Source organism: Varroa destructor, unplaced genomic scaffold (genome assembly GCF_002443255.2).
Source record: "Varroa destructor unplaced genomic scaffold, Vdes_3.0 BEIS01000002.1, whole genome shotgun sequence".
Taxonomy (NCBI): domain Eukaryota; kingdom Metazoa; phylum Arthropoda; class Arachnida; order Mesostigmata; family Varroidae; genus Varroa; species Varroa destructor.
Window position 1 is genome coordinate 40,549,612 of NW_019211455.1, and position 19,334 is coordinate 40,568,945.

General features: G+C 40.4%; 1 protein-coding gene and 1 long non-coding RNA gene across 6 annotated transcripts in view; one reads left to right on the forward strand and one right to left on the reverse strand.

Moving 5' to 3' along the window:
- The window catches only part of LOC147757801 (uncharacterized), a 34,536-nt gene extending 21,594 nt beyond the window's left edge, over positions 1–12,942 (forward strand). The window contains exons 3-4 of one of the 2 annotated variants that reach the window (XR_015322236.1): positions 6,088–12,404; positions 12,809–12,942. This is a non-coding gene — a long non-coding RNA (uncharacterized LOC147757801). Of the gene's footprint in view, positions 1–6,087; positions 12,405–12,808 lie in introns of those variants that run through there. The other variant, XR_015322235.1, reaches the window with a different exon arrangement.
- Positions 1–19,334, reverse strand: part of LOC111243915 (uncharacterized) — a 174,049-nt gene that overhangs the window by 40,165 nt on the left and 114,550 nt on the right. For all 4 annotated transcript variants that reach the window (XM_022790251.2, XM_022790249.2, XM_022790250.2 and 1 more), the window contains one exon: positions 11,988–12,193. In XM_022790251.2, the coding sequence (XP_022645986.1) occupies positions 11,988–12,193 (206 nt within the window). The remainder of the gene's footprint in view (positions 1–11,987; positions 12,194–19,334) is intronic.

Sequence of the window (19,334 nt, forward strand, 5' to 3'; positions counted from 1 at the left end):
TACATCCTACATAAACCTAACCTTGATTACTTCTGTTGAGCTGGCTGCCGCAAACCTTTTATCAAATGCCGATGATAAACGCAATTTTACTATTGGTTTCCTATATAAATTGCAGACGTAATTTTTTCTTCGTACCTAATACTATTAATTCTCTGTCGAACGCCACACCACTAAATAGTTGCCACCAAATGCCCCCGGATGGATACTGCACGCCCGCGATGATGTGGCTTTTCTCTTGGCGTGCCGAACATACTATGATCAAACAGACTATTAACACGGCCCTTGTCGCTTCAACATTTACTGTTAATAGTTATTAGATAATATTTATATATTGATATATCCATCATCGCACGAGTAGTTATGATCAGTATGGGGAACGGTTCCGAGCGTGCCCATTTCATGCTAGTCGTACCATTTGTATTGTATTTATCTGTATATAACAACGCTGCAACATAGCTTCCCAATCATTCTGTACTGTTTTGTCAGTTAAAAGAATTTTCTGGGCATGAATTCACATTCTGAAAGGGGCTGGAGGCATCACATGTGCTCCTCGCATAATACAAAGGGGTGCATGATACATTCGACAGCTTGCCGTATAAATTCCTCATGTTACGACAACGAGATATCTCTGTCTCCGTTTGATTTTTCGCCACTTTGCCGCAATCAGTATACCTGCATTATATACAGAGGCGCCTCGTCGTTTAGCTAATGTTAAAGAGGGCTTGCATGATTTACAAGACGCACTCATACGTAGGCTAATTCCCTTTGTTTTCCATGTGCTGCACATAAGGCTAGGCCTTCTTCTGGCGTGTCAGTAGCCGAACACATGATGTACGCAGGCCTGCGTAACGTTACTTCTACAAGTGATATTTTTGTTCCTCGTGGACTACCACCTTCTGCAGTATCATTTCATCATAAATCATATGCCTATCCAGCATGCAAGTTAGCTTCTGAATTACCTTTCCAATCTGCCCAGACACAGATTTTAGTTACAATATTCTATGTATGAGATACAACGACATATAAAAAGACCAGTATGTATGCATATAGTTTTTACATGCGGCATTCTATCATTCTATATGTACTAGACTCTTGCATGTGTGGTGCAGACGATGCTGAGCCTGAATAGTGCATAAACGTCCCCGCAAAGGTGCAGTGATAATGTGCTTGTCTATTAAAGTTAAGGATACTTGAGGTGACCTGGATTCGAAATGCGACGCAAACATATGAGGGTTCATGCTGGGAGAAACCAGCCATCTGCACCAATACTTAATGACAGTCATACGGGACATAAGATAGTAAACATTTAGTTCACAGGCCGGGCGTCTACAGCAAACGACTTAAATGACGGCGTGAGCAACGGTACAGTTCCCAAGTGGCAAAAAGACACACATTCGAAACGTCTCCATCTGAGACACGTCTGTGCACGTACAACGACTCATGTCATGCAGCCATCTGATCGAGATGGCTTAATGAATAGTATATTCCATGCACTGAATCAGCATAATACCGACATGAGTTCGATGCGCATGGGAAACTTACGGAACTTTTGCATTTTCAATTTTCCAGTAAAACACAAAAATCTACCATGAAATATAATATCGTTCAAAAAAGTAAAACGTAATATTTCAAAAGCTCAAGCAGGTTAAACAAAGTTTTTATTAACATATCTCCCAATGACCCGCTTTACAACTCTGCAGTATACAGCTACCACTATGGGACTGAATTTCTTAAACGCAGCCTTTTAAAAGTGAACGTCCAATCCTACCTGAATGCCATTGGCCGAACAATGTTCACATACAAACGGCGTTTACGAGCTGATACATACGCATGAGTTTTTCATGCAAGCGAGAATTTGGGTTTCTTTTCCAATCTACAGTTACAGCTCTTTGACGTTTCTATATCTTACTGTGTCAAAGTGCCCTGTGCCGCTTAAACATCATTGTATCGCACCTACATGAATGGTAATTTGACTAAGTTTGATATCAAAGTTCACTTACTACTCTCCAGCTGATAGAGAAGAAGTTGTTACCTTAGCTGTAAAGTCAGGGGGAACAGTGCGTAAAAAACATATCGACAATATCCATAGGAAATGTCTATAATACATACATGCACGGTTATTTATACGCACATATATTCAGCATGCGACTATATGCCTATGCTCGTGCTGCATCGAGATCTTTTCCTATAGTATACACTGCACGGTAAAATAGCCTATTAAGCTAACATAGCCTGCTAGAAGGATCTCGTTAGTGGGACCCCGTACCCTATACATGATGAACTTCAACGTCATCTCCTGCATACGGTATTGCGTTCTCTCTAAAGGTTAGAGTAAGCGCGCACGCTGTTTCTAATCATGCTTCACAGATAGATAGATTAAATAGATGCTTTTTACTAGACTGGTACTGGATACACCAGCGAACGTGCATTGAAAACTATTGTAGATAACAAAATCTAAAATTGTCATGCTTCATGTTCGTTCGTGGTTCGCACGCCTAAACCTAGAATAGATTGATTCAATTTAGTAGGTTCACGCACTGCTAACGCCCAAAAACGATACAAGAAGCTCTGCATGATGTCTTGGGTTTTTGCAGGTAAAGCATACGCATCAGCGCCAACTCGAGAGCCCATCCAGTACGGTTAATTACATGCTTATTATAGAAACAGTCTAAAAAACATTTCGGTCGTGTAAATACGCGTTGTAAAAAAACATGACATTTAGCCCTCGACTCGAATGTGCTCACATTAAACGAATCCTTTATTACTTATTCGTATTTTCAATAAACCATATCTTCTTCATTACTGATATTGTGACAAGAAAGAAAAGTCTACAGGTATTTTTAGGTATTCATGCTGATTATGTCCAGTAGGGTCTCGTGGCGAGGTCAATACCCAATGTCCATGCCACTATGACATGCGTATTTCGCAGCACCCCCTACAAATGATATCGGGGGTACTGTTTGTTAAACCCATTTCGCTCATTCGTCGACAGGGAACAGCATCGCGTCCGTTCATGTGTATACATGACAACAACTGCATGGGCCAAAGCGCACTAATTAATCACTACCGTTGAGAGAAAAAATTATAACAATGCTTTCGCCAAGGATTCGTCTAGCTCGTTGCCTAAAATAAGAAACCAACAAATAGTCACCTTTCGACAAACAGTAGAATCGACCTATATCGTAGGTTTATATAGCCCCACCTAGTGAGGCTATATGGACCAAGGATTGCGCTGTGCCAATTAGAGTGATTGGAGAGGTCCGAAACCACCCTTTCAATCTGTGTTGAACATTTAAGTATTTAATTTGTGAAAAAAAAATAGACATTGATATACAACGAATTATTTGGAGAGAACAGTTTAATATAATTCATTCTCTTGGACAGCTGACGTAAACAAACCCACGTTTTCAAAGACAGAGGTATTAATATTGTTTTGTGAGAATATCGGATGGTTTACGAATTCTGTCTTTTGGCTTAACGGCCCCGACTGGCTATCATCCTAGCCAATCCTAGCCTAAAGGAAGTCATTTTCTGTGAATACGTTTTCGTTCAAAGGAAAAAGATCCGTCTTCTGAAGTTTTCTAATGGTGTTGGCCATCGTAAACAATTCCTCATATGTGTCTTTTGCTAATCCGATTATGTCACACACTGTGATCCCCCTACCGTAAATAGTAACAAAATTCTACTCAGTTGTACGACGCCGAGTTTCGAGAGAAGTGTAACACTGCGAAAGTCACTCTCCAAAGCAGACCTCATTATTGCACCTAGGTCTGTAAAAATCTTTTCATTACCTATGACTAGCGGGCGTGGCTTTGCTACAGAACAGCGAATGGTCGCGACAAAATGCTTAGAGCAGCCTTAAAACACTTTCCTTGTAACCCATCTGGACGGATTTGCAAAGCTTTGACTTTCGACGGGAGTGCACCCTAGGAAATAAAATATGGTGTTTTTACTTGCAGGCACGAAGGCGAGTATTGTGATAAGGATTTCATATTCTTACGTTGCCAATTCAACAACTAGTTTAATGCCTAGAGACGCTATCAGTTTTAGAGATTTAATACCGACAGACAGAATGTCTCATCCAGATTTTAAGATATTTAAAGTAAAAAAGTAAAGTTCTATGACTCAAAAAAAAGTTTGATCGTAATCGATGTCTTTTTGGATCGGAGCGAGAATAGGTGATCCTCCCATGTTAGGGAAGCCTACGTGCCGATCACGATGCCAGCCGTTTGTTATATTGATCTTCAGTGGTTTGGCGCAACTCGTACGCTACTAGCTTCCCTTTAAGCCTGGCACGACCCTAAATGATTTTCGGTATTATAGAGCTACTGTAGCCTTTTGACGTGCGTCAAACACATGTCACGAATGGACATATGTAAGCTGTTTGGAGTAGCAGCTGCTGCAGCAGCTTACGTCCATAGCCTTGAATTGTCGTTCCAACATGATCCGTCTTCAATTCTCCTAAATTCACAAGCTGCCTACCTAAACGATAGACCTTTCCCGGTAATAGCTGCAACTTCTTCTTGCCCAGTTTCGACCCGCATTCTATTTTTACTTTCATTTTTACTTCATTTTTTTGTATGTATGCGTCATTTTAAAATTTGAGGTCCACTAGCAGCTAATCATTAAAGAGCAAAGCAAAAACCTCTTGTACAACCGGAACAGGTTACTGTAATCGAACGTCCGATGCATAGCATCAAACACTGATCAGTAAAATCGTTTAGGAGTTTGATCCATTTCAACATATGACATATTTAGGAACTTAATATTTGTCAACAATATTATGCAGTCACGAGGATGCGTCATGGAAATAGGCTTGTGCTGTTCCATAAGAATGGCTGCGTGAAATCAAAGCTGATTGTAACGCCCATAAGACCTTAAGAATCATTATAATTGGCCAATTCCGGTGGTGCGACGAGTCGACAGGACGAGGCGTTTCCGTCACATTGACAATATGATTCTTCTGATAACGTTTCGCCGACGTTTTTTAAATTTTTTTAAGTGTGGCACACGAGCTACAATATGGTAAGTTAGTGGATGTATAAATACACATGAATATAGTACTCAAGGCAGCTTAGTTCGTCTGATGTGCAGTCGACGATAGTTTACTTCGTGTTCAATTGAAATAATACGGATCTATAAAACTTTACCTCGCCGTAGCCCCCAAGCTGATCGTGTAATATAACTGAACATAATTTTTTTTAGACGGAAGTTATCTTGTTCCTTTTTTAGTTAAGCAAAAGTTCGGTAAAATGCAAAAATAATATTCAGTCGCTCCACTTTTGACATCTGGAAACGATGTACAATTACAGACAATTTCTGACCCGCGCTCATTTAAAAAGTCTGGCTCGAAGAACACGAAATGGCCTATATAGCCTCTATCCCGTACAGATCCCATACTCCCCTACAGGATTCTATATTACTGCGACTTTACGCGAACGCATTTTCCTTTCGAGTGACACAAATCACTACATTCTCTCCATACGTCATGACCCACGTGCTGGAATACTTCGCGCGTTGTTAATTAATGTACTTAATTTGTAATTAGGCAAGTTTCTACTATAAGGGTCAAATAAGATCTTCACATAATTAATAAATTTTCTCATTAATATCGATCAGTTTCGCGCTATCGCCTTCTCGTGAACATGGTGCAATCAATCACTTCTGGCAGAGTGACAGTCTCCCAGGTAAATGCTAGAATTGATTTTTCCATAGTATCTTCAAGCATGCCACATAAAAGCGAGGACAATTCATTAGACAGTATCAACTCGGGTACGTAGCGCAACGACACACTATCCCTGTACATTGTCATGTATAAATAGCCATCCGTATGATAGCTAAAGCGTCGGAAGCATCACGCGTTCGAATTCTCGTGCCAGCTATAAGCCAACCTAAAACCTAGGAACAATCGAGCTATTTGTACATACGCACTGAGTGCATGCCGAACTTCTAGTAACAATTATGGCGGAAGTTTAGGGTTTTTTTTTTTTTTTTTTAGTAGTTAGACAGGATACCACGAGCAAAGTGGCAAGGCGTCAAGCAGAGTTTTTCTTTGAACTTGAACACAATTGAACTTGTCGTTGACAGGCTACGTTGAACGTCCCCTTTAACCCAACCGTTCGTCGAAGGATCAAGCCGTCGCTGACTCAGGCCGGTTATTGGCATGCACAGCGGGTGTGATTAAACAAGGAACGCACGCGTACGATACATGCAATTAGCACGACTATGAAAAACTGCTAACCCGCCAAGTTCAGCAGAAATAGCATATGCACAAGAAAACATGCAGTGATGCAAAAATGCACGCTCGTCCAACTGGCCTTAGATCGGTAAAGCTTTGGCAATATATATAATATAAGGCGTATTATATCATATGTTAGTTTGCACTTCGTTTAGCGATCTGATTGGACAGTCATCGAAGGAACTGTTGCTAGCGCTTTCCGACAAGTTACTACAGTAGGACATTATCGTTAGTTAGGACAAACGATTGTTTGCTGTTAAGTATCGGCGAAGTGAATTACGACAAGCAAGAGTGTGCCACGTCCCGTAATAGTAGTTTTCCTCTAGGTGCTATCGAGTGGAGTAATAACAATAGCAAAGGACAAATCACACTAATGGCAGACCATCAGCCTACAAATATATCTGACGTAACGATACGTGAAACGTTCGGACACGCTAACACTAGAGCTGAGCTAGTTATATAGATCACAGTATGTTTGCTACGCACGACTCGCATCAATCTCTTTTTTAAGACCTATTTTGGATAAATTTAATATTGGTTGTTAATTTTTCATTATCCAAGTCGCTGACACGCACTGGCGTACAGTGCAAAGTTCCAGTGAGCTCTGATAATATTGAATATTTCTTCTTATTCAGCGCAGTGTCGTTTTGATGGCCTATGTTAGGGGGCATTTGTGGTTACATGCAGAAAAAGCGAAGTATCAATATTAGGACATACAACATGTATCTTATAAACACCAACACTAATTATATTATATTCCATGTTTATTGCAGCAATTTTCGTGTGTAATAATATGAAATTCAGGGTTAGTATTTAGGTGTCCCTATACTACCTATAATAGATATCGCTTCGTTTAGTGCCATGCTGAAAACCTATGAAGCCGTGAGTCGCGTGAGCAGTTCGTACATTCGACGTATTCGATAATTTGTTACATCAATATCTTGCATTTGATAATATCAGCTTTATAGATAGTACACTATATACTCAAAGGCCGAACATTACCGCTACCTACTGTGCCTCTTGGAACATCCTGTTAAGAGGCTAAATGAAACCAACAAGAAAGCCAGCTAGGTTAGCAATTACAAAGGCTTCTCAAGACACAAAAATACATCTTATAAATAAAAACACGATAGGATACGGTTTCAGTACAAAAACAGGCTGTGATACGATGAGGACGATCACATCAACTAGCAGACAGAAGCTTACAGATGTTCTCAGCTGTGAACACATTCACCATTGTGAAGCTACGGGGGCAAAGCAGTGCATAAAGAAGAAAGCGTTTTCAAAATTAACTAGCGTCATATATATATATGCATGAAATAGGCATTTCGTCTGCTCTTGTGTTGTTGTTATTGTAGGGCCGGGTACGGACGGTTATAAATAAATCAGTGCAAAGTTATTCCGAAAAAGAGCATGCAGTAGCCGACTGGAAGGTAAAGCAAAGGGATCATATAAAATGCAAATCTTACCAAGTATCAGAGACAAGCAGATGCGCGTCTTCGGATTAATAGCTTGTAGTGAACAAGCGCAAGCAGCATAACTGAATGTAATGCTGAACACGTATCGGATACGAAGAATTTTTAGGGAAGTGAAGGCTTTGTTTACGTATATAGGTGGCGCTGTCGGGCTTATAACAGCAAACACATATCCATATATATAAAATTGTTGTCGTTATTCTTATGCGCATAAACACATAAAGAAAATTTGGCATGCGAGTCTGTTTTGCTTTTCGCATACGTGCGTCTTAATGTCGTCCTTGATTTTAAATTTCTCTTACTCCCGTTATTATTATTACTACTATGTATTGCAAGAACAAAATTACCATTCACTCGCTATGCTCGTGCTTAGCGTATCGAAAAAAAAGAAGAACGATCTGTCGTGGAATCTAGTAATGGCTTATTTCCATTCTCTGCTTAATACAAATAGTCTCCCCGTCAGAAAAATGCGCTGAAGAAGGAGGATATTTATCAAGTATAAAAAAAAAACGTTAGGGAAAAGCCAAGAGGCCAAAACATTAACCACTATTGCGTTACTCCCCGTAGTTCAATTGTAGATGAACTTCTAATATTTACCATATATGTTGACGCATCGCTTTTAAAGGAAAAGACAAGTGAAAATAGAAAATGATGCCTAGCATCTAGCGGAATGTGATCCTTTTTCCGTTGTTAAAAAGGTAAAAAATTAACGTTTAACGTTTGTAGGAATCGCGATGCGTAAAGCAATCCAGTCCTTTGGTTTTTTTCCAGCCAACAAAAAGCCTGTCGATAATTATATGCCTAATGCCTCATTGACTAGTTATATCCGTAGTAGTGAGCTGTTGAATACGCTAACTTTTAATCGTCAACGGTTCATCTGCTGTATGAAAGGAAACCTGTGTCGCAACCTGTGATTACTTCTAAAACCTTATCCATGCTATTAATCAGTTTTCGTAATAGAATATAAATCTTGTACCGCTTCTGCCGCCCTCTAGCATGCAACGATTGCTTTACGTTAGAATCAGGGATGAAAGACTATTGCCTTTGTTGTTTTTCTATTGGAAAGTTTCGCATCTTTCCACACAGACAGCCTACTTATTAGTTCAGGCTACATGTTTATTCAGTGCTGCATAACTAAAGTATTCGGAGACCTAGCAATATATAATAATATGATTACTTATTCCGGATAAAAGGTTATCAGAGGTTTAATTCCGTAATTTAATACGGTAACATGTAAAGCAAACTCATTCGGCAGACAACACTAGTTTCTGCAACAAAAGGACATGGACAGTTTCGCCTTTAATGGGCGTGCAAACGCGCTTACATTATCCTTAAATCTAACAGTAATTCGGCCAGTGTAGCGAAGCAGGACATAGTATCACAGCTAGGGGAAGAGGCTACAGCTGAAGATCACGCATCGGAAGATCGCACAGAAGGGTGAGTACCCATCTCGACATCACCGTAAATATCAACAGCAACAACCAAGTTAGTGATCAAATCTGACACACGAGAGCTTAATCACAATATTCGTCTATCTACTTTGCAAACCACAAGTGTAGACACGGACAGATTTTGTGCCGATCCACTTCATACCTGAATCCCTAAATTTTGCTTAATGACTGAACCTCATGCATTCACATAGTAACTTTTGCAATACCGATGAGGTGTCCGATACGGACGCCACCAGTCAAGGCTGCTGGAGAATGAATTTGACACGTGTGACGCTGTGATCGTTGGCATTGTAACTATATATAATTAATTATAAGCGAATTCTCAAATAGGTACATAGCAGTTAAGCACAGGAATCACATTTAGTGAAGAGCGTAAAAATTACCACGAGCAAATCTAGGTTGAGAGCTAGCAGCAAAAATTGACCACTAAGCTGAACCTAGTTAGAAACAAAGAAGCGTATCCAGTTGTAAACACCGAAAATATCCCTATTTTACCCTGTGTGTGTTGCGACCCCAGGGGTAGTCTGGGGTCAATGTGCGAATCGTCGGACACGGCGTACCTATCGACGGACTGCGACTGCTTATGACCGCCCTATGTGCCCATTAGCGAAATGCGAGCAAATATCATACTCGTTAATTGACATACTTCGGTAAGTGCAATATTAGAATAGCCATTGGAAAAACAGATTCCGCGGCAAACCTCGCGACGAACAGTTCGGCCATTTGCAAGGCCAAGAAGTTCATGAATGTCAATCAACTTCTGCAGGCAACACAAAATCCATGCTAATGCATAACATAACTCTCGCGCATTTAAGTTTGTCTGACAAACCTGCTAAGGTTAGAGCACGCAGCTTAGATAAGCTTAGCTTCACAATTCGTCGAAGACTAGGCTTACGGTTAAGGTGGAAATTGAACCAGGTAATAAACTACATACGAAATCAATAGTCAAACGATGATCACACTCATTGTTACTGAATACGTTTGTTAGCCCACAACGACGACGTCACAACATTACCCGGTTGGCTTCGTCCATTAAATCTTGAATTATGTCTTTTTAAGCAACTGCTTCAGTTCTCATTGGCGCTCCTCAAGGCTGAGATTTCAGGCCAGTTTATTCCATACTCAATAGCTTCAAGATATTTTTTGTACTGAAAAATGTTTAACGAGGACGATCAGATCATATGTAGCCATTGACCAGTAGGACACCGTATTTAGGAAAACAAGTCAACCTCCAGTCTGACAAAGATGTCAGGACGTCCCACCGAACGTGCGTGAAGCTACCTCACGTTACTTAGTCCCTGTGGCACCCTTTTTGATTTTCAAAATTGGTATTACGTATCCTAGGTGTTGCATAAGCAGCATATTCATATCAGTCTTTTTTTCTGAAAGAACTCATGGCTTCATGCGTTATGCAGGTCGAATAGCAACGTATTTATATGTATGGCACTGTAAAACTCTCACTTACGAGAACCAGGGCCCCATAGTTTAGGGCCTTGGTGTGCAACTGACTAAAATCACTATTAATATTACATTAGTGTACAGGAAAAATAAAGTACGAACGCCTTCAGAAAGGCCATGATAACAGAGAATTCTGCAGGGTCCATAGAGAACCTTGGTGCGCGACAAGAGACAATTATGAATCCTGTTGTGACGTCGTCTCTGCAAACTATTATATATTGATAGTACCTAGCTGCCTGCTTTGTTACAAACAAATAGGTCTAACAAACTTATACCACGTCTACGCAAAATGTAAACCCATCTTTCTTTACTTGTTAGCGTCGGTTATAAAAATGGTTTTGTCAAAAACAAAAACCTACTTTCTCCCTTTTATACATCGCATTTTAGGAAAATAGGCATATCATGCAAAGTTAAGGCTTATTGCAAGCTCTTAAGCTGTGCATCATTCCAAATCCCAAGCTGCGTAGGATCGAATCCAGAAAATAATTGATTGGAAGGGGAAATCGATTTCGGTTGTTAGTTATAAGATTCACTCAAAACCAATACCATCCAGGCGCCACGCGCATTCAAACCCTGTATCGCACCCAGGATTAAGTTTATCGATTGATTAAGCGTCAACTAGTTTCGAAGCTTGGAAAAAATGAGCTTGATTAAATATAACAGGTAATATAGATAAATTCAAGTTACCTTGCGTTCGCGGCCAAGAAAGGTAAACCGAACGACTGACTTGAGAGGGGCATGTTAACAAATGGACCGACTGTTTCGCAAGACGCCGATTAAAGTCATGATCGAATGCTAACTTCTATTTTTACTTTTAGAACACGAGCTCATTCCTCGGTTCATGTTAGTTGAAGAAGACGATCGGAGAGCACCCATGCATTATCACTCAAAGACAGTCTTTGAGAACTACTAGACCACGTCACCGAGTAGAACGTAATAAGCGGAAAGCTCTGTTCTTTCAGAGCTAACACTTATTTTTAAGTACTTGAAAAATATTTATGTATATTTTAACTCACCGGACAAACACTTCAGGTAATCCCTAACGCATGTTCACTCTTTTATGTCTTTGCAGTTTCTAGCGTTTTCATAAATCTAATATATATGTATATATTTGAAACATTCGAAGAACATATCAGTCTTTTGATTATGTAAGGTTTTCTTGTATTCAGCCAAAAACGAGAACCGGTTTATGTTACGTTGTTACTTTGCTTAATAATAGACTAAATGTCATTTTTACCAAGCAGTACACTGCTTGCAGGTGAATACTCTAATTTTTAATCTGCGAATTTTTCTGCCGTCGCGAAAATTGCCAAAATGCTCAAAGCATCTGCAACTACACTTGCACTCCATCTGGTGGAAACTCACCTGTAGACCCGGTGGGGCTGTAGAATGTCCTTGTGAAGCAAAGGTTGGTGAAGGAGAAACCCCAACGGCGCTGGGTTGAATCACACGTGAAGTGCTCTCGAGGATTTGAGCATATTTACCCTGAATATAGGTTCCGATCACTTTAGTCTCATGAATTGTGGTCGCGCCATGTGAAATCATCGTACCCCCAAGAACCGTCACTAGACCTGAAATGAGGACACCACGGGCAATTAAACGGTGATAAAGAATATCTAATCAGAGATTCTGAGAGGCATGTGTCGATAACCGATAACCACCGTTAGTTTGTCTAGGCAAACGTCTTGGCTGTTCGAGCCACCGCGCCGATATATATCTATGAGCGTAAACGGGGAAATTGTACAGTGTGTCATGGGAATAGTTATCACCAAGAAGCCCATGGTGAGTTGATGATATAAAGGGTCTTCGGTGTTTTAGCCAAACGACAGTCCCATAGAATCATATGAAATAAATTGAAAATAAAAAAGTAGTAAACTTATGCCAGATATTTGTAGCTTTTCCCGTAGTCATTTAATGTTCACTCTCATTGAATGTGTGAAAAATGTTAAAGCTATAAGCGAGCACATTTCAAGTTTACATAGAAAGAAAACACTTGTTCCGTTTCCATATGTATTTAACCTGTTTAAAATGTTGGGAAAAATGTACACTTTACGGGACTTACCATGATTGTTTCCCTATGTGTATTACACACGTTGTTAGGGATAATATCAAATTCGAATCAAATGTACGGCAAACAGATGGAAAAAAAAAACTCAAAATACGTTCCACATGACTTTTAAGTGCAGCTGCGAGCGTCGGCGGAGTGAACTGTGCTCTAATCCTGGTCTACGTTCTCTGTGAGTACGGCTGTCTGAAGTACGTGCTACTGCCCGCTTAAAAGTAAATCGATATATTTACATTATAATAAAACTCTACATGGATTCATTTATTGGTTCTCGACCAGTTCTAGAACCGATTCATTTACTTACGGCAACGTTTATTCGGTACAAAGACACAATTCAATACTGTATCTTAATATAGAACTCTAGGTCATCAAGTTGATACACTAGAAGAATTAGAGAGGTATCTTACTAGGCCCTTTGACGTTATGTGCATGCAAACCTAGTTCGCCAACTAGGCCTTTAACTGACGCGCAGCGAATGTGATCGATAGCTCGTTTACAGTTGTTTCAGGAATCGCAGTTAAGTCATCGACGTCATTATCCGTTTATCAGCCAAACTTGAAGACACGTAACGTAGGTCATGAGGAATAGACGTACGACTAGCTTTGTACCGTGAGGGGCCCGCTATTTGAAGCAACTCAGGCAGTAGTAGTAGCATCAAGTGTAAAGCTCGCTATATTCTAATCCATCCGTTAGCTAGGGCCAACAGCCAACTCTTCGTTATAAAACGCAGTGAATCGTGTTAGAATTGACCTTTATTGCTGGCATTGTCGCATCATTTACTAAAGCTATTCCATCCTGTCCACTGTGATGAATCAAACGATAGAAGATCCTCTACAGACACCAGTTGTGCATTGAACACCATGCATTGCTATACTTCCTCATAATGGGCAAAACAGGTGTATTGTATTTGATGAACATTCGTCATCGGTTCCCTTGATAGATGATTCCCGTATTGTAAAGCGGACTATCTAACCATGACACACACACAAAGCTTGCATCATCCCGCTTGCGTTTATGAAAGGGACTACTACTTCTACGATGTGGTATGACAATGAAACATTACCTTTCACCAAATCGCCCATTGTCCGTGTTGAGGAAATCATACTTTTCCATGGGTTCCAAGATGAACAAAGCACAATTGTAGGGCATTTATTTGTTTTTTTTTTTAATTATTAACAACTATATTTATATATGTAGGTGAAAACAACGGGGGGTGAAGCCTAGTACCTCGACAAAGCGTCGGAGACATTTAGCTTTTACTTGGCAGATGAATTTACGCAGTCATATGCGCGTCATTCTTTACTTGTAAATAGCCTAACAAAGAATGACTATTACCCGAACGACTCGTGCAGCCTACGTACATGGAATATGTATAGTTTTTTTTCAACTTTACAATGAACGTACTATTGGACTGGCAAACATAGCACAAAAAAACTATTGAAAATTTTTTTTTTTTTTACATTATTTGATTACAGTTTCAATTGCAAAGATCGTATGAAAATCCAAGTCATTTTGATAAAACTTCTCAATTATGGCATCGAGCTCGATGGACTCGACTGATGCTAACTTATTTTTGTCAAAATAACAATCCGCATTTGCGGTGTAGCAGCTTAGTTATGACATGTGACCAGCCAATCTCGGTTCAGTTCCGCAGATAGGCTAGCTACAATACGAACTTCAGCGCGAGCGTGTTCATGTATAAGTACAGAAGCAGTCATCTATTACGATGCTTAATACTTATTTTATCGTAAGCTAGCAAAGAATTTACGGTCCATGTCGAATGCTGCGTCAAACGAAACAGCTTCTCGCTCTAGAAACGGCCTTCACGGAACTTCACCGCGGCGACACTATGTAGGCGCACCTTGGTCCTAATACAGGCGCGTTTCACTCTTGCACAGAAAAGTTTCATTGTTTCTAGTTTCAGAAGTTTGCTAAATTTCGCTTAGCGATACCTTATTAGCGTCTATCGATGCCGCGTTAATTACTCAACTTTAGTTCGGGCATTTCTCGACCCGATCTCACGAAGAGTGTTTGCTATTGTGAAAACTATCACCCTTGTCTATCTTGTCAAAACCCAAAAAACAGCAATTACCGTAAAAACGCGCCACTTCATCCCCCAACACCACCTACAAATGACTATAAACACATGTCACAAGAACAAACCATGTGCAACAAGATGATTCCTGCCCTGCAGATTTACTTCAAGTCTATATGGGAATATATTAAAGTATATCACCTGGCATATTGCAACATAATCCCAATCATGCAGCGGATGCAAACGGCATGCATTTTTCGGCATGAAAATTATACATTACATAATTGCTGGACACGGTTAATGAGCTCAAAGGTTTGTGTGGCAGTAGTTACTTAATAATTATATCAGACTTAAATATATTTATGATATACAAAAGATGTTAATACGGAGCCCTCATCCCTTTGTCGCATGTCTATATGCATTACCGAGTTGACCTATGACCTAAAATTTCCATGTGACACTCCGACAAAAATCTTCAAGTCGAAGAAACACTCTTTTGCTACCTATTATTTAGACGAAAGCCGCGATCTGTCACACGGCCTGTGGAATCCTATCCAAATCAATCCACAAGTCCTACGATAAACTGCAACCGTCCTCGACAGCGCGCGGATCAAAACTCTCCAGTTTGAGACGCTGTACAAGCAGGCAGGGTATTCCTCGAACGAGATGCAGTACAGGCTTATCGATTTCCGAAATTAGCTAAAGCTATTCTATCGATTTTAGGGAGGCACCCCCCGGTTGGATCGAATCAGAATACGAATAACAACAAAAAAATGATAGAAAAGCAAAATGTTACCCCATTAGAATTTGATTTCCATATTTTGTTTCTTCTTACAACAATAAGAACGACAACACCCCAACAATTCCTTGATGTCATTGTTACATCGATAATTCATTTCAAATATGGCCGAACAATGCTATATCCCTGCTTGGCTTTGTCAGGGCCATTGTGAGAAACATATATATATGCTCGCCGATGTTCAACATTGAGAGTCATCTTTTAAGTCTGCCCTGCTACCAGCTATTAGAGAAGGTTGTATAGGCGGTAGACGAAGTCAAGAAAGCCAGGTCATAGGAAGATAATGCGCCGGTCTTAAGCGCTGCTAAGAAGTTAAAAAATGGCTGGCTTTCGTATGACAGTATAGCGACACTTGAGGAATATATTATCCGTTTCACTCTGCCCTTGTACCATCGAGGCGTTCCGTATCTTTAAAATGAGCTAAAACATCAGCTCAACACGGCAGTAAAACGTATTAGTTATGACTTCTTCGCGGCAAGCAGAGGCTTGCCCTGGTTAACATTAAAATTGTATTGTTTTGACTTATTACGCAAAATACGTTACGTGAATACGGCAAAGAAAATACAACAACACTATCAACAACGAGAACGAAAGTACCAGAAGCCCAATAAAACGGTCCTAAAAACAGAGACTTGCTGAGATCCTAAGAGGAAGGCCAAACCTAAACCAATGGTATTGAACGAATCAGCTTGTTTTATTGACATTAACAATTGGGGCTAGAATTTCCACAGCACCTCAGTAATGTTAATGTGGTAAAAGGCAGAAATCAGCTACTTACTTATTTAAAAAGAATTATAATCTGTAGAAATTATAATGTTCTATCTTGTAAATGACTATTTTGCATTGCATATTTGTACCGTATTTTCAATAGCGAGTCGGCAAGTTTAGATGTATAGACGTGGTATTATTTCGATGGTTCGATATATTTAAAGATAATTAGATTTAGGGACACTAGCTTCTCAATAGACGCGTAAATAAATACAATATAAATACCTTATTACTAGCGAACCATGTGTCCCGTATCACCTGAACTGCTGCAAAGCACCTATATATTTTGCTTAAGGCTCCTATCTTAAGTGTCTATATTATAACATTTATTTCAATGGACCGCTGGGAATATTATCTTTTAGAAGTTCCGATCAGACACTTCTTAACGCACATACTGTTACACGGCATCGACAATTAATATAAGTTCTGCTAAAGTTTGCAAATAAATATATAAAATGAAATCAGAGACCGTGCATTCCGCAAACCAGCGAAAGTTTTTATGAGTAAAGTTTCTTTCTTCTAACAGACGTTTCCGATTTAGAAGAGACATGCGAACAACGTTTGCGAAAGATTATCACGAGTCTTCATCATATGAAAGTACCACCTGCGACCCATCTGTAGGGCAGGAAAGCCTAGAAGCTTAAATGTCAATTGGCTTACTGCTGTTATCGCATAGTAGCCTTCACGTCCCGACATCGTCGTCATCATCAAACGAAATACATGAATCTTTTTTCTGACGAAGTTAATACAGAAAGTTAAAATGAAACAATTAATGTAGTAGTTTTCATCGGGCAGGAAGTTTCGTCTAGTCGGGGATGCGAGGCATTTGCGACCTACAATCCGTTTTCTTGCGATTCTGCAACGAACGATCAGAAATAACTGGGCAGTGACAACAGCTGTCCGAAGATAGATCTTCTTTCCGAAGGGCACTCGTAGCCAAATAGAAGGCTAAAGTTAGTTAGGGTTAACAACACGATCAAGGAAATAGCTTCGTCCAGCGCCAGTTTTGACCCAGGTTGAATATTTTCAATATGCCGTCAACGAATTACCGTAGATGTCGTACAATATTCAAGTTACCGGGTCGTGATTTTTTCGTACAGCATTTCTGCTAGCGACTAAAACGCCTTTACTAGTAGGTATAATATATATTATATAATATATATTGCTTATAATAGCTTAGATAGTTATTTGTCAGTTTTATCCTCGAATACTCTTTGTGATGGTTGTATTACGACAGGCAAAGAAGCCTTTGTCTAAGCTATATCAATGCCAATATGAGATCATATAGAGACAAAGTGTTACGCCATAGTTCAGAGTTATAGCACCTCGAACTTAACGACACAGTTGTAAAACATCGCTCACATTCGAGCTAAGAATCATAAAAGATGCCTTTCTAGTACGCACATACTATGCACCTCGTATCATATAAAAGTGCACTGCCCTATGTACAATTTTCATTGCTAAACATCCATATATGATATTTATTTACAGTTGTGCAAGGCTTTCGCCTCAAAATCGTCTTTTTAATGGAAAACACCAGACTCGCTCGTAAATTCATGTTTTTTAATGATAACTGGCACACACTAGAAAATGTTCAGCACGTTGCCTCTGGCTTGCTGGATTGAAATGTCACTCTATTTTATAGCTATATATGGCTTTCATCGCATCGTAAAGATGTCAGACTCCTATATCGAGAACAATGGCGGGCAGGTCTGATGCCTTTAACCTGGAATAGGGTTCTTTGTGCCGCGTAGTAGATAATGCAATGCAACATCCCAGGATTAGGGTTTTAATAGAAACAATGCTTATTCAAACAGACACAATAGGAACTACGTACAGAAAAACCTGCTCAGACGTCCGCTCGATGGCAGAGCTGTCAACCTTGGCAACACCTGCATCGATGCAGTTCGTAGTTTCAATGCGTTGAGTAAGTGTAATCCTCAAAGAGGGAATCACCAAAGCGCACTCTCGTGTACACTCCCACTTTTGCCTCTTATATTTACCGCGAGATTTGCTTATGAGACTGGTTAGAGAGATCTTGCTTATCGAATAGGCCACTAACCATCACAACGTTTATTCAAACGATTGCTACAATTAGCAGATGAAGAACACTCCACCGCTACCGATGCAATCGCTGCATACTGTTTGGCAAAATAGAAGAATTTTCACAGAGAGAGCGGATGCGCGCACTTTCCGCTGATACGACTATCGCTGTAATTACTGCCAATGCTCACTTCGGTAACTTCACTTCAGTATTCACTCAACGTTCAGCTACGAAAGCTATGTTCGCGTTTCGATTCTTCGCCTTTCGGCTCGACTTAACAACGACGTCTGCGGTCTTCACTATTAACTGAGACGCCCTGGCACGCGCAGCTCTGCACACTGCCAAACGCTTTACTTGAGCCACTGTCGTTTCTCCGGACCTCCAGACAAAACCAGCGTGACCCGCGCCCCCGCTCCGATACCGCGATAGCATCGGTCTAAGTGGCAGTCGACTATGCCAGCCAGTCTAAGCCGAAAACCACTCGTCAGGTCAGATTCAAGCGCCACTGCTCAACTAACAACAAAAAACCAACCAAAAGGTCTTCAGACATCTGTCGTTGTGGCCCAGCGACCCCCAGTGGCGGTGGTGGAATCCCTGGATCGATTGCAGCTGCCGTGGTTACCGTTATTCTTTAGTTTCTCCCTCTTCTGCTCGTTCGTTGTAATTGCGTCTACGTCGTCTATAGTTCTAGGAAATGGAAACTGCCACTTTTTTCTTTTACCGTTACCACCTTAAACAGGGTGAAATGGTTTGACAACTGGTTTCACCGTTTGAGCCAGTGGTGGCGGGCGGTTCTGTAAGCAGCTGTCTCCGTAGAAGAAAAACGGAGCAGGAAGGCAAGCCCGCTGGGAACAGACCGTAGCTTTGTGGCAACGAAAAATTACCGCCGTTGAATGGAGCAAATAAGATGAAAGGGACCTTGCTGGGCTTGGGTGGCAAACAATGGGTAATGCGGTTCCTAGACAGCAATGATCATGTTAATCTGGTGGGTCATTGATCAA